General features: G+C 37.0%; 2 protein-coding genes across 4 annotated transcripts; both read right to left on the bottom strand.

The window, feature by feature from the left end:
• Positions 1 to 1,886: 1,886 nt before the first annotated feature.
• On the bottom strand, positions 1,887 to 11,735 carry pasilla (RNA-binding protein Nova-1-like protein passilla). Of its 3 annotated transcripts, none has more exons than XM_011311121.1 (6): positions 11,185 to 11,729; positions 9,751 to 9,897; positions 9,490 to 9,647; positions 9,057 to 9,408; positions 8,523 to 8,977; positions 1,887 to 5,700 (listed from the first exon to the last, which is right to left on the bottom strand). In XM_011311121.1, the coding sequence occupies exons 1-6, from the start codon at positions 11,300 to 11,302 to the stop codon at positions 5,692 to 5,694; spliced, it is 1,239 nt and encodes a 412-aa protein (XP_011309423.1). In that variant the 5' UTR covers positions 11,303 to 11,729; the 3' UTR covers positions 1,887 to 5,691. The 3 variants fall into 3 exon arrangements, with proteins under 3 accessions (XP_011309423.1, XP_011309424.1, XP_011309422.1); XM_011311122.1 differs by lacking the exon at positions 11,185 to 11,729 and adding an exon at positions 10,728 to 11,130; XM_011311120.1 differs by lacking the exon at positions 1,887 to 5,700 and having other exon boundaries at positions 6,309 to 8,977; positions 11,185 to 11,735.
• A 3,706-nt stretch (positions 11,736 to 15,441) lies between these two features.
• viaf (viral IAP-associated factor) lies at positions 15,442 to 16,679 on the bottom strand. The gene is made up of 5 exons (XM_011311119.1): positions 16,588 to 16,679; positions 16,365 to 16,503; positions 16,071 to 16,299; positions 15,769 to 15,977; positions 15,442 to 15,659 (listed from the first exon to the last, which is right to left on the bottom strand). The coding sequence occupies exons 1-5, from the start codon at positions 16,588 to 16,590 to the stop codon at positions 15,517 to 15,519; spliced, it is 723 nt and encodes a 240-aa protein (XP_011309421.1). The 5' UTR covers positions 16,591 to 16,679; the 3' UTR covers positions 15,442 to 15,516.
• Between the last annotated feature and the right edge of the window lie 81 nt (positions 16,680 to 16,760).

Below are 16,760 nucleotides of genomic sequence, written 5' to 3'. Positions count from 1 at the left end.
CCCCCCCCTTCACCTAACATTTTCATTTGCAACAAATTTTGATAAAATTAGCTGCAGCGTTGTCAATTTATATCAGGATAACAGGAGAATCGAAGAGGAGAAGAGGAGAATCTTATGCAACCCAGAATTCTCGAATGAATATGCATCACCTTCCAGGATATCTAGCCCCTGATAGTTGACCGACTACTGAAACAATACGGAATACTCCATGAGTATTCCAGATGTTCCTGGAATCCTGTTCTTACCTCCGATTAGCTGGATATTTTGAGATGCGCACAGACTCGCCATTTGTTTATCAACAGTGTCTTTTATTTTTGTAATCATTTCTTTTTTTCATAAAAAAATACATTCACTTAACTATTGACTAGTTCCGTTTGTCTAATAATTATCATTTGATTCAATTTTTTACTCTGAAATCTTCAATGGAATGTTGAAATTTACACCTGAGGATATGTCGTCATAATTAGTGACAATATTCCCTAACAATTACAATAACTCTTTAAAATTTCATTAAATTGCCACCTGAAACTTACAGTAATTTGTCATCAGTCACAATACATTTTTTTTGTACATTTCACTGTTCTTTGTACAATCAATCATCAGGAAGATGAACATATGAAACCGATAGTAAAGTGAAATAAATTACAAAAGTCCCTGAAGAACTTCCTGATTTTGATTAACATTTGTTTAAATTTTACCGGGTAATTAAACGAGAAGAGCTCGACAATGTTTCCAACATGAAAATTTTCCAGTAACGGTCATCTTCTCGTTCCATTCCCCCGACAATTACAGATCAATAATCTTAATACAAAACACCCTACAAAATATTCAACAACATTAATCCTAACAATTCCTCATAAAAAAAAATCTAAAAAAATGTCACGTTGACAGAGAGCTGAAGATTGGTGAAGAGTATAAGACGATTGAATAAAAAAAAACATGAAAAAATACGATTGATGATGTCATTCGGACCTAAAACGTCGAAATGGAATAAAAAACATGGATAATGGTGGCAATCGGGTACAGGTAATTGGTGAAATGAATAACAACAGAATGCATTTAATGAGCGATTGTTTATTATGCTCTTATGATCACTTGTCATACAGGTAACGATGCGTTTTGTTTTCTTTAAATCTTTCTTTCTTTCTCATGAATGAAAATAGTTAATATATTATACTTTTTATTTTATAATTATTTAACATTGAATGAGAAAAAAAAATGGAGAAGACGAGAGAAAAGGAAAAAAAAAGTAAATAAATGATGATACGTAATAACAATTCGTGTTGGATGCAAATAAATGTTAGAATGTAAGAATAATATTAGATTTCATTACTCGTTCTTTATAATTTTCATCCAATACTAACTAATTTACAATCTAAATTCTTTATAACAATTATCACCCCGAAGAGAAGATGTGGGCGTAATATGATCGTACAATGGTATTGATAAAATAAATGGGGAGTAATGGGAAATAAGCGGGTGCGTTGTTTCAATAAATTACCGAATTCCTTAGATAACTATTGAAATAGAGAGAGGAAAATATCCAAGAGAAAGATGAAAAAAATCATTGAACCCTTCGGCGCGATAATAAATGAAAAATATTCCTCTCCTTATCCCAATATAATCGAATAAGAAAAAAAAAATCTATATATATCACCAGTCGTGAATAAATAAAAGATTCTGTGATGTCTAATCGTGGTTATCATTTCAATTGAACCGATGGAAATCTTTATCTACACACGACATGACACGGATGATCGAGGAAAATAAAATAATTACAGCGATGCACTTGATAAAAATGCGATTCAATAATTCCGTACTTCTACAATGATCATATCGAACCACTTGATTTTGTTTTTTTTTTAATTATCATTTTTTTTTTTTCACCTCTCGTGAAGCGTCTGGGTACAAGCGATAACATTTTAACACACGATTCGAGTTAATCGGATGCAGGGGAAAAAACATGAGGACATTTATCTTAGCTTTATACCTATTGAAACCTTTCGACGGAATTTCATTTTGCTAGTTGTTTTATTCTTTTTAATTTTTTCACTTTATGAGAGGCTCGTAACACTGGCGTTTTATTTGTGCTTAACATTTTTCTATTAATGCTAGAAAAAATGAATGTTGTCGACGAAGGATTCAAGAGTTATAGATAATCTACTTGTCGAATTCTAGTCCCAATGAGCTCATGGAATTCGATTAAAATGAGAAAAATAATAACTCGAAGATCTGCGGAGCGATTCATTAAAAAATATTTCAATTGAATAATATTTGGAAAATATTTCGAGACCTCGGGAGTGAAATAAAATAAATCAGTATAATCCGAACATTCCCCGGACATGACTAATTACTTTTCCCCAATCTCGAAGTCTCTTAAATGTTTGAGTGATCCAGGAGATTGTGGATGTGAGGCGAACGATATTTGTGATATAGATTTTGGGACACAGAAGTGCATTAATAATCATTAAAATTGTTTTTCATTCTGTTTCCTTAAATTACGGTTTATAGCCAAAGGAATGTACGGTACAATACTCGCATTCTGAACGAATGATTCCCTGGTACATCGCAGCCAGCTGCTCAATTTCGATATATCGTTATTATTTTGTCTATTTAATTAAAAAACCTCGGGATATCTAGATTGTAAACGAAAAGTGGCGAGGGTAGTGGTTAAAAGAGCATGAAAAGCACAGATTTATTTCCAATATTCCTCTGTTCTGTATCGTTCCTTAATTAATGAACATTTTAATATATGTATTATCTCTGGGAGCTCGAGCCCACGTTCAACTCAATATTTCATCTTGTGTAGCCATTAATCTGTCGACTAAAACGCTATTTATGCATTTACTTATACTCAACAAGGTACTTTTAATATTCCTTTTTTCATTAATATTTAATATCTGTTTTATCCCCGAGCTGCTACTGCTACTTGTCTACCTCAACAACAACGAGTTCATCCGGATTTATATATTGCATTATTATTCTTTTAATCATTTCATCTTTTATCATAAATTCACATCGTCTCCATCTCAATCCCCAAATTAACAACCTAAATAATCTATCTAATCGATCCCAAATGGAGTAACATGTACAATTTCTGTACAATTATTTTCTTAACTTCTTGCATTATCCTTTTACGAGGTCCTCATTTATTCTGGACGTTTAATATATTCGGAATAAACGCGAGTGATGTTGAATCTTATCAATTACAGTGATGTCTATTTTAGGCTTTAATCAATGCAATTTATATCAGAAGATAAATCAATAATATCCCGTCATTATTTTCACTTTGTTTTTGAAGGATAAAAAATCATTGCTATTGTCAATACGTGCGAGTTTAATTGATATATTTTCTTTTTGCTTTGTGACTCTTGATTTATGATGCACAATGAAGTCATTAATTAGTGATTATGTGGAATGCCATGGAATTCCCTCGTGATGTGATATAGTGGACGTGGATTTGTTCGATTGAATTATAGCACCATTATCAACAACTCGAAGTTTCACAAATCACTATTTCAGTTAATGCTTTTTTTCTTTTTAATAAATTTTAATGAAAATTAAAGGTATCATCCCATTGCTCTCGTGCTAATAAATAACTCATGGCATCGACAATGAGTGGTGGAATAAACTTTAACAATCCACGTTCGTGTACTTCAGTGACAATGAGATGGTAAATAAAAGATGGGGGAAATAGTGTCTCTTGTTTTCAGTGCACAATTATGGCACATTAATTTAATAATGGAGCATGAGATGTTATTATTAATTACAAGCTATTATTTCTCTGTTCTTCAATAATTCCTTTTAACGTCAATTAAATAAGCATTTGACCCCCCAATCGTTCGACAATTGGGAGAATATATTTCTTCTCATGATCTGTTATATGCATGTATATATATATACATATATCTATATCTTTCTCTTTTCTATTGCAATCTATATAATATTTCCCCTCAAATTCAATCGTCCCACTAGATTGAGAATGATTCAATGAATTCATGATGTAGCCTAGCAACACACAGCCAAGTTACGTGACCAAGTCACGCGTAATGGTAATTGCAATGAGGAAAATTCTTTAATATTAAAAACGACAACGAAAACCCAGAGCCAAAACCACCCACAATCCATGATTTATCAAATTTATTATTATCTCAATCCTAGACCAACGGAATAAACGCCTCAACCAAATAATCAAGTGAAATTAATATTTTTCCTCACTACAGATGTTGAATTGATCGTTCCTTATCACTTTATACATAAATAAATTCATCTCCCGATACCTCGAGGCAATTCCTACACTGTCCAACACGTCTAATCCTCCAATAACCAATTACATCCCTAAAATTATCAATTTAACAATAAATGTTCCCTAATCGTCACCCTAATTTCACTTACAATGATGAGTTTGATGAATCGTCGAAAATAAGAATTTATGATTCTGAATTGACCTCTCGACGTCACGTTTTATGTAACAACTGTGCAATTATCATGACGAATGAACAGAGAAAAATGATAATAACAATGTTGAAAAAAAAAAAATAACAGAGTGAAGGAGAAACGAAAAGAAATAATGGAAGTGGCGATAAAAAGAGAAAAAAAAAAGACGAATTGCACTGTGTAATCGATGAATATCTCCACTCATATATATATACATACACATACAGTGTATGAATCTGCATATATTATAGATGAACATACATATATCTCTTCTAATTTATATTAATGAATATGAATATATTAATAAACCTTCGACACTTGAACGATTGTAATTGAACGCGAATTTTCCTAATATACTTTGTATACGTTCAATATTCAATATATTTTGGCTAGTTTACATACTTAACATAATCATTATATCATCCATATCCACCGGAAATAATCGCGTTCAATCGATCAATTAATGGCGTTTTATCTACTCTCATTATCAATTAATATTAATCTTTTAAACATTCAACAACTCGTAAGTAGCATTATCTCCAGATGCTACGTCATTCAAGTGTTTATATTCTATATGTATGTATATATATATATTATAATCAACCGTTCTCTGACGTTTGGAACGAGGTTAGTCGTTGAAAAAGGCTCATTTTGATTATAATTTTAATAAATTTCTCTTATCAGGGGGTCATATCAGGTTTATCCAAAAGAGTATCACCAAAGAGACATGCACAGACAAGCGATTTAATTTTTTTTCTTTTAAAAACAAATTTTCGTTATAGCCGTTAGGATTAATTGGGGTGAATTTATCCTTCGTCTCTGTGCACGACATCCAGGACAAAACTGGTGTGAAGCTATTTTCCCTGTTCTTCACCTCGACATTCCATATATCTTGGATAATATTTGACACCAATGGTTGAATACTCTCACACGATTATCAATGTCATGTTATTATTTTTTCTTGTTTGTTTTTTTTTTCTCTTTTTTTCTCATTGCTATTGGGAATATTTATGTCTGTAAACACATCTCTTTGACGCTTACCTATTGAATTATGTTCAAGGAGACTCTGTTTAAAGAAGGAAAACCAGCTTCTCGGCATTCTCGGTTGGCGAAACTCACGAGCACGTTAACGTGTCAGTGTGTGTGTGTAATTATTCAACCATTATTGTTCAAACTGTGAATACTGTCAGGTACGCAGTAGAAAGCTCCATTTCCGAATCGTCCTTGCTCGTCGTACATTGCCTTGCCGTGAAGCTATTTTTCCTGCGCAAAACAAATTTGTCTACATTTTTCACACGACTATAAACAATATTCTTGAGGGGATGTAAGACAGTTCTTGTTGTTTTTTTTTTTTTTAATTCTAGTTCATTGACCACTACTTTCTTATCTGAACTCGACTGGAAAAAATTTCAATCAACTCTGTTAAACAAATAGTTTTATAACAAATACCTTCAAAACACTAAAACCAAAGACTACCTACGAGTTGTTAAATTTTCATTTAGTTGGAAAAAAATAGGACTGCAAACAATTAAAGTTTCACTCCTAGTCTTTCACGAGTCAGTGCACATTCTTCATGTCTCACGCAGGAAAATAATGAAAAAAAACAGAATGATGACAGTGATGGTAATCGCTAATTCATTAAAGACTCAGCAGTTTTGTAAGTGGATGATGCCAATATTTGTCTAGTGATTGATGAACCTCAGGTAACCCAAGTGTTTTTTTTAAAATCGTCAATGCCCTAAATCTACTGTGATGATGCCCTTCGTATTAATCAGATAAACGTCTCTCAATCTCATGAACATTCGATAAAAAAAAATATAATTATCTACAAATTGAATAATTACATCCGTAAACTTGATTTGTCAATGAAATTCAACCAACTCTGCTGGGAGAAAGAAAAATGTGAAAATCCCTCGGTGATTGGATGAATTTTTTAAAAATTGGTGAATCTACATTGAAATTGGTAACGAATTATTTAAAATACGAGTCATACTCTAAACCCGGGACGCAATTATCAATAATGTCAGTGATCCTATCCTCGTGTCAACAATATTAAATATTGCATTCTAAAATAACGTAACTAATGAAACCTCTTTACTCGCTAATATATAATTTTCCTTCTCCATTACCGCCGTATATATATCGTTTAATATATCGTATTTATAAATATACAAGTTCATCTGTTTATATCCTCGTTAATTTATAACTTTTGATGGAGATACGGTGAGCCAGCGCCTTTGGAACTCTTCGATAATCTTCGATAAAATAGTACAGTTTTCAATATTCAGTGGCTACATTCTTTCTTTTATCATCCAGCAAAAAACACACTGCCCGAGCTCGGGTTTACCTGCGATTGAGTGATTTTATTCACTCCACAGTAATCCCTTCTATTGCAAAATAAGAGAAAAAAGCTCATTTCTATTGAGAAAATTCTACTGACACCGGAGTACATTCTCCTTGGAATTTAAAATAAATCATAAATTACCAGATAAATCAACTATTGAAAATAGACAAGGGAATATTTTCCTGTATCGAGTAAATCTTCAAAAAGTAGATTTTTCCCTGGATGTGAAATACTCATCTCCCCAGTGAATCCACTCGATCCACAAGTGGACCTGAGGGCCCTGGGCCCCACCATTAATCCTCTACAAAGAATTCTATCCCTCGCCCTCCCCTAAACCTGTTTTCCTGAATAAAAAAATATTTCATCATGGAAATCTGCGAAACTCTCACTCGAATATATCTCATCGCCTAAATGACTTAAACCTGACGAATGTTCAAATTGTTAATCTAGTGTATCAACTGGAATTCAACCACAAGAAGCTGAAGAGTTCGCTCGAGAGTTTGTGCCACGACCGAGAAGATGGCTGGACTTGACTGTGAGCCCGGATAATTAAAAAAAGAAAGAAAAAAAAAACACAAGAAAAAGCAGAAAAACAGAAATGAGGCGTGGAATCAAGGGGCAGGGCCAGCCAGCCTCGAATACTCTAAGAAAAAATATCCATACGAAAGGAATAATAAATCCTGGTCAAAGTATCTTTGGCATTGAAACCTCTGGCAGATAATTAAAAAAAATCTCTTAACAATTATTCATTAAAATCCGTCCAACCATTCTGGTCTCAAGCACAAAATCTCCCCCTCAGCAGGATGAACTCTCGTGTTTATTTGTTCGTTAAACGTGATAAAGCCCCGCAATGTGATGTATCACAGAACAATCATATAGTTATCCTCATCAACGAATATGCATATATAATAGATTAAGAATCTTATAGATTTATAATTAGAGGGTGTGTCAGTGGATGAGTGACAACTTGTGAAGAAAAATTAATTCAAAAATCTAGAGGTCCGAGATAAATCTGTTGGAGATCCAGTAGCCGCCTGATAAAGTAAGATAAATAATAAAATATCTCACTTGAGCCCATCCCTACTGAATGTCCCCCAGAAATCATCCCATTAGTCTCAATAATTTTTTCGTATATAGTGGGCAATGCATAAGCGCCAAAAGTGACTCAACTCCAAAAAGAAATAAAAATGTACGAGTTATGTGAGAAACTAAAATTTGAGGCACGAGGAGATGGAGTTAAAGACCCAGTGATTAAACAAAAAAAAAACAATAAAAAATAAAAATAATCCTGACCTGAGTCTTTTCCCCGATTAAATATAAATGTCTCCTCAATGAGACCTCGCCATCACGTGTGATACAAGGACAACGGTCTCCCTGAATAAATCGCAAATGTAAATGTTGACATATTTTACGATAAATATTGGAATCAATGTATCATGCCAGCAATGGCATTGTGACGCGCACGCTTAGCCTCCTCCTCGCTGATTCGCTGTTCAATGAGGTACTGGGCTGTACCAATGGCATTTGGAAAGCCAGTGATAGTGACAATACGATTTCTCGTACCAGGTGCAAACATTCCCTTTTTTGATATCTGTATATTAGCACCACTTAAGTGCTGAATCTCAATGAGTGAACGACCACCAGGACCAAGTATAGCACCAACAATAACCTCAGCAATTTCTATATCTACTTTCTTGGTTTCCTTGTTGTTGATCTCGATTGTATTAGGGCTCTTACTTACGAGTGACAATTGATTTGTTCCAAGTCCAAATGAATTGTTGTTAAGGTGTATTGCTGATACTGCTGTGCTGTTCTGTCTGAATGCATCGAAGGGCTCGTATCTGTCGAGAGTATTTCGGGGTGTTGGTGATGTTGAGCCCATTGTGGGAACAGTGCCAATTGGCCCGAATACACCTCCGTTGTTGTTGGAGCCATTTGCTGATGTGGTACTGTCGATTGGGTTACCGAGGTATGACATACTCGATGGTACACCAATGCCCATACCAAGGATGTTGTACTTGGCCAGAGTTGCTGCTGCTGTTAGAATTTCTGTGGCTGCTGCCTCTGAGAAGCCTGTGGTCCTCAGATGTAGCTTCAAGTGCTCCAACAGTTGAGATGTCACTGGTGCAGTGCCTGTTGTTATCGCTGCACCCAGGTTCAGATTCAGGCTGAGACCTGCACCATTCAGCAGAGACACTGTAACCGATAAAATGAAAATTGTTAATTAGATATGATTCTTCAGGGAAAATAATGGGTAAAGAGAGGGAAATTTTACCAGTATTGAGACCTGCTGGTGACGTGTACGTTGGCGTGGTGGCTGGTGCTTGTGCATAGGGGCTGCCTGTTGGATTGTAATTGGCCACTGGCCCACTGACATCTGCGTAGCTCACGTTAAGACACGTGCCACTCTGAGGATCATCGGCTATCTTAGCTAGAATCATGAGAAGGGCATTGCGATTGTTGTCCTTATCACCAATTACAGTGATGCAACGCTCCTGGAGGGACAAGTCCTTGGCCTTTTGACTTATTTGTACGTACGATCCGGACTCCTCTTTAATCTGTTTTATGTAATTACCACCTTTTCCTATGATCATGCCAGCAGTACTGTTGGGCACCAGAATCTTAACCTGGAGAATATAATTATTCATTGCAGTGCATTCGTGGAAATATCAATTACCTACGGAAATTATTTTCGAGCTGTTAATTACCTGCTTGTCTCTCTCGGCTGTTGCCTTGCCCGAGTCAAAGTCCACTGTTGTTTTGGCTGTTAAATCGGGTTTCTCCCGTATTTTTTCCATTATGAAGTCCATAACTTGCATTATGGCTTCGACACTACCGGTTATTAAACAGACTCGCTCGGAAGTGCCTGGAATATACGGTGATATTTGAAGAATTAATAACGAGACGATTAAGGGATTTAATTTTGAGAGAAAATGTAGATTGAATATCAGGATGGAAATTGGCAGTACCTGGATAAAAATCACGAGCCTTTGACATTTTGACCCTGGCCTCGGTGTCCTTCTGTAGTTGGGCAATGGTCTCACCCCCTTTCCCAATGATGGCACCAGCCGCCACCCCCGGGACAAGAACTTTGAGGTGATACATTCCATCTCCTCCTATCAACATTTACAAACCAACTGTTAATTCCACACAACCCGCAGTGCACACTTCAGAGAAGAGAGGGAGTTAAAATCATCGGCTAAGTTGTAAAACAAGTTAAGTTGACTCATCACTCCAAAATAAAGGGGGATAGCGAAATTTTCATTGTGATCTTTTTTCATCAGCTAATCGAGAGCTAAAAATAATGTTATTGATGAAATTTCACTGTCTGCCTTTATTTCGAAGTTATCACCGAATGAGTGAGTCAACTCACCTACTTTTTCATAATTACTCCAAAAATATTCGACATTCACTCTCTAATATCGCCGGATTGTTTGAGTGAATCCCTGACATTTTTTCTCCTCCTAAAGGCAATACCTTCTCCTCAAAACCCCCAAAATCTCGAAAAAATTTCATCGGCGAATCCCGTGACACGGACAACCCAATAAATTCAATTTCTTCCACCTGCGATCAATCGACTTTGCCATCAATGCGCGTCATAAAATGTCACAATATCCCTCACACAATCGCTCATGTATAATCTCAGAAAAAACGTCGAGAAAAAACTGAATCGCACGTGGAACTTGGAACCTGTCGCATTGCGCAACGATCATGCAAGAAAATCGAAAAAATCCCGTTCAAGTTCCACAGTCTCCTCTCCACACTCCTCCCCCATTATCTGGACCCCTAATCACCTGGTGAACCTCACAAAACCCCCAAAAACCCGACAGAGACCCCAAAAAATTAATCTCCCCCCGAAACAGCTGTTTGACAGCCGTCGCTCGAGCCCGTGCCTCGACCTTGACCCGCGACCTAGTGCTCCCCAGAGCTCCAAAAACCCACTCACCACTTGTCCACATCCTCCAGGTCGTTAAACACCTCCGACAACACCCTGGGCTCAACCCCCAGTGTCCCGGAAAAAAAAAAACCTCTTCCACAAGGAAAACTACGATAACTGCGGAGTCACACAGCTGCCATTACCCGCCCACTCTGCCCTAACGTCAAATTCAAAACTCGTCGATACTCCAAAACACTCGAAATACCCGCCCCAACCGAGGGGGGGAAATTTATCGAAAGACGTGGCACGAGATAAGATAGCCCGAAAAAAAAGATGAAAAAAAAGTGAATACGAGGAGAAAAAAATGAAGGGCGATAAGCCCAACCTCAGGGATTCCTCATCATCGACACAAAAACGGCGACACACATATAAAATTGAGAGAGATAGACTGTCCCCCCCTCCAACACCCAAATCTACCGTATTCACCACAAAATCAAAAATAAATCACGGATAAATCGTTAATTACCTGAGCCGTAATGAGACCTCTTGGTCGCCCCGTTCTCCACGTCGCAATCCAACGGCCGTTTCCTCGAGTCCGCAATTTCTGGTGACGGACACGTCTCCATTCCCGAGTCAGCAGCCATCTTGAGATTCGTATTCCACACCACCACTGACTAATCCCCAAAGTGTTTCAGTAATCAACTGTGCCTTTTTTTTTTTATTTCTCTCTCAATCCTCCAATTCTCACCGTAGCCCAACGAAAAATAATCGTGAGATCGTCGAATCAACACAAATACCTCCAAATATTTCTCGTTCACCCCCACTGCTGTCGATTAAACAATCGTTATTTATTTTATTTTATTTTATTTTTTGTTATATTACTGAATGGGGGAATTGACGGAAAAACGCAACGAAAAAAAAAACCGAACGAGGAGAACACGGTGACACCAACTGGGGCCGGGGGCAAACTGCTGGGCAATCTGGGTCTGGGCCTCGACACGGGTGTCCCAGAGACCAAGTCCGGGTTATCAAACACTCCCGAGGGTGCGTTACGGTCTCTGGCGCGCGGGAACAAGATGACAACAATGCCAGACCTGGGGAGGGGTACCAAGAGCTGATGGGTGGGGCGGAGGAGGGGGAAGTAACACGGGAGAGGGGTTTAGGAAGTGGTGGATTAAATTTTATTTAAACATTTTTTTTTTCTCCTTCGATTTTTGCCAAGCAATTTTTTGATTTTTTTTTCAATATATCGAATTGATGATTGAATTTTATTTTGGGCACTTGAATATTTTCATTGGGAAATTATGACTGTTGCTATTTTAAATGTTGCTCAATTGCGCTTTTGGGGTCAAAGGGGAAAGGGAAATTTTTTATTTTTTTTTTCCGGGGAGACACTGGACGATTAAGTGAGACTAGACTTCGGGTACGACTCGGCTGTCGGTGGTTTTTTGATTGTGATAGAATAAAAAGATAAAAAAAAAATTGTTATGGGGGAGAGGGGGATTGATGGTGGGTCCAATCGTGTTGCTTTGATACCTCTCCCTTCCCCTCTTGCCCCTCACGGGGTAACGATGACACCTAGGGGAGGGGAGGGGAGTGATTACGGAGTACGTGGGTGCAGGGACGTACTTAGGAGTGCAACTGACGGGGCGGTGCATCGGGGGGACACTTGGGGAGGGGATTTTCAGAGTTATGGATTTTTCAATTCTTTTCAATTAATTTTTCTAATTTTTTTCATTGAATTTTTTTAACTTCGGAAAATTAGGAGTTGTCAATTTTTTTCGTTGCGTTTTTGCCTTTCAAGTTTTTTCTTTTCCTGTTTTGGTATTTTATATTTGGGTGGTTTCTTTTAATGGGATTTTTGGTTTTTATTCTCGGTTCTCTTTTTATTAAAATTCTTGTTGCTAGGCATTTTTCTTATGACTCGTCTATTTACTTGTCTATTTACTTTAGCCATCGATATTTAAGCTCTCCACTTTTGAATTTAGTGTGCATTCCATGAATTTTAAGTTTCAACCTCGTATTCGATATTTTACGTTTATTTTGTTCTCCAACAATTCCTCCAACATTCCTTCACCTATCGTACTAAAAATCATTGAATGATTTCCTCAAAAAAAAAAATTCACCGAAAAATTACACTTTGTTGCTAGGCAATTCTACGAGGGACTTCCAATTTCCTCCGAAAATCGATTTTAAATTTATTTAAATTTAGAAATTTTAGTATCTGAATTTATCCTCCATCTCCCGACTTTCTATCAATTCCCCCTAAAAATAGATTTGAAATATTTTCGTCTAGAATAAAAAGTCATTCCCCTGGAACTAGCTATTTCACACAGCCTTCCCTTTATTTCTCCTCAAGTTGTCGCTCACCCTTTAAACAATCTTTGAACACCCAGGAAGCATTCAATATGATAGATGAATGCATGAGGGATTTTATAGGCGTTGGGTACGAGTGATACTACAGCCACGTTGTGACATCATTCCATCTAATCCAAACATTTTAGAATGGGAAAACTCGTCGGAGCACTCGATGCGTCGTATTTTAAGTTTCTCATTATAATTCCCCTATACGAGACATTCCACTATTCGAATAATCGATAGATTTTCTCCTCGATTTTTAGGACCAGAAACCTCTCCAAAATCGAGAAAAATTTCATCCAATTCATCCAAAATGAAGAAATAAATAAAATAAAAAAAAAACCATTTCTCAAACGTCTGACGTATTCTATTTTTAATCCCTGAGTCAATCGATGATCCCCAGCTGAATCCCCAATTTTCCCTCAAATAACGCATCAAATGCAACAAATTAACAGATTTCCTTATCCCATCGGTAATTACATCAAAACTCATTACCAGAGTATAAAAATAATGCGGATGTCATTTAAAAGCCATTAATGACTTGTGGAGGAGACAATTTGATTGAAATAACGACCGAAAACCTGAGGATCACCCCATAAAAAAAAATTATTGCTGCAGTAAACATAATAGTCGACCGTGACACGAATTAATTGTATTTTTATATAATGAAATCGTGACGGCATCGAGCAGGGAGTGGACACGTGTATTTATACATCTAACCGATCGTTGTTTTTGATCTATCGATCTGTATTGCACATTTTACTCGTTGTATCTGCGATTACGTTCAATTACCAATGCCATGGGATTGCATAACAACTCAGCTAGACTAGATTGGAGATACGGGGGCTCAAGTGGCTCTCCGATGTTTCATGATTTCACGACGATCAGAACTATTTCAAAACCCTCATTCGAATATTCGAAATAATCATCGCAATTCCATCGATTAATTGAAGAAATGTTAGAGAATTGATTAGTGGAGAGATGAGAGGAATTTGATTAATCAAAATCGTATAAAAATATTAATGATAGACGATAAATGAAAATTATGGGCAAAATGACCTTTCGGCTTGAGTATCTCTGGATCTGTGAGACATAGCGCAATTTCTGTGGGGACAACTCTTGAAGCTATCATTTCACTCTACAATAGAGGTCATGATAAAAATTGCGCTATCTCTTTGAGATTTCGAGATATTGGGGAGATATGGGGGAAAAGAACTATAATTTTGTGGACGTTTGTTACGGAGTGATTATGGGCCCTAATCACGAGCAGTAAGCGTAAAAAAAAGAAAATATTTAACTTTCGAATCTGTCAGTTCTCTTGAAATTAGTCTCACCCTATTTTATCTAAGCTGCTGTTTGTGTAATGATTTTCGGAGTGGGGGCCACGTCACATGTTCGATAACCATCGACCAGTCATCGAGAGGGGCTGAGCAGAAAGATTCCTTTGTACTAGAATTTCCCTCGAGAATATTGTCTTGGTAAAATAACAGAGGAATAACTGCTCCAATGGTCCTTTGTCAATCTCCCCTGGTTGTTATGTAAATCATAAGGGGATAAAATTTCTAAACATAATTCCAATGAAATTTACAGTTCAGTGACGCATCGACTCGAAAACAGAACTTTTCCCTTTGAACTATTCAAACAACTCGCTGGCCTATTCACTGGCATTTTGCCTCTGCCTTTGAAAATAATTCAGGAATAGTTTCATGCACGTCTGGAATCGATTCTCATAAATACCAAGTTCGACTTTCAACGAAAGAAATTCAGTGACCAAGTGGTGAACGGTAACAAGTGGATTTAACCGATGCATAAGTTTTTCCCATACACATCTGAATCTGAGAGTAATTAAAAAATCTTGTGAGAACATTTTTTGCAGCTCTCAATCTGCTCTACAAAATACGTCTAGATAAAAATTGCGCTATCTCTCTTGGATTCGGAGATATCCACAAAAGATCCAGCTAAGAGACAAGTTGAATCGTCACCCTATACCTTTTCGCTACTGAATTGTCCAATAGAGAAAAAAAAAGATAAAAACACTTATAAAGTGCATTGTCCTTGTCCTACAGCCATTGCGACTGGATTTTCTCACTCGAGTGTTATTTCTCGGTGTTGCATAGCTCTAAACAAGTCTAGGAACCCACACAGATGTAGATTTAATCAAGGACAATTCAACGCTGCAATTCATCTGACACTCACTCGGCCACTTGTTTTTCCCATTTTTTTTTTTCTCATCTTGCACGCGTCCTCCGTAGCTCATTACAACGGATAATTAATTCACGCCAGTGTCCTTGAGCTCTCGACAATTGTCATCGCTCTAATTAGTTATTTGAGAGTACTTCATTATTTTTACAGGTGAGTCGATGAAATTGTGTGTAGATCCATCTCGACGTCCATAAAATAACAAATAAATGAAGCGATTTGTAAATATGAACGATGAACTCTTTATTCGATAAAAAAAAAATCAGCTCGACTTATCCGAAATTATCCGAAAGGAGTTGTGTCACCAATCGTCACTGTCGTTGACGTCTTCAGAATCGTTGGATCCCCTCAGAGTGGAAAATAAAACGTCTCTGACCTTTGGCTTTGGGTCCTCTTTGATTTTTGTGGGTACGGCCTCCACCTGGCCCAACATCCACTCCAGTTCTGATTCACAGAGAATTTCATCGGCTCATAAATAACTTTTGAGACCCAAGTGAACACCCAATAAAGAATTAATTAACTTATTATTAGTATTATCGATTAATGATTTTACCAGCCTCAGAGAGTTTCATTCCTCGGAGCTCGATGGGCCCGATTATTTGCTTCATCATATTTCCATTGTGATAAATAAATAATGCAGGCAAATTCCTATCTGGCCAGTTGGGGATGCAAGTAGTCGAAACGCTCTTCAAGAATTTAGTTGTTGGAAATTTTCTCGCTAAATTTGATAAATACTGATCGATTAACGAGCAGAGGGGAATCCTGGAACAATTGGTGATTCCAAATAATGAATAAAAAAATTCATGTCCCATCTCCAGATGTCCAGATCTCTCTGAATTAATTACGATGATTTACCCGGGCTTGTAAAGATGTAGAACGACCCAAATATCCTCCCCTGCATTGTTAACCTCCTGAACATAATCAGACGCTGAAATTTCCCTGACATCTCCATATTTAGATTTATCAGCAAGTGCCTGCATCTCAGCTATTCTCTTTTTACGATATTCCAGTAGGACTCGCTCATCCTCCTCATCTTCCAGTTCATCGAGCTCGTCCAGATCCTTATCCTCTAAATTATTGCCTCCTGCAGTTCCACAATTAATTTTTTATTCTATTGAATATTTTCGTGAATCAACTAGATCTTCTCACCTCTCCCAGTCTTATTGTCAATCGTGCTCTCTAGGATATCAACAATCTCATCCTCAGTGATTCCCTTTTCCTTTTTCGCAGGAATAATTCCCTTAGCCCTGAGGATGTCATTCCACTCAGTGTCTTCGTTCGGATTTTGCTAAACCCCCAAAAAATCCAACGACAATAATTAAACAACGAGGTGAACACACCAATAACAATCAACCCAGAGCTTCAAATTTACCATTATTTCTCCTGAAACTGCCTAATGTTCACGAAAAACTTGTCAAAAAATTCCTGACTCCCTCACTCTGACAAAAACTAATCTGGAGCAAAGAATAAAAAAATTTCACTCCAAACTTAGTCACCGGATCGAATTACTACAGCCCCACGACTTCACGAGCCTAGGGACTCCAA

The sequence above is a fragment of the Fopius arisanus genome, unplaced genomic scaffold (genome assembly GCF_000806365.1).
Source record: "Fopius arisanus strain USDA-PBARC FA_bdor unplaced genomic scaffold, ASM80636v1 scaffold00083, whole genome shotgun sequence".
NCBI classification, from domain to species: Eukaryota; Metazoa; Arthropoda; class Insecta; order Hymenoptera; family Braconidae; genus Fopius; species Fopius arisanus.
This window is presented reverse-complemented; position numbering and strand designations above follow the sequence as displayed.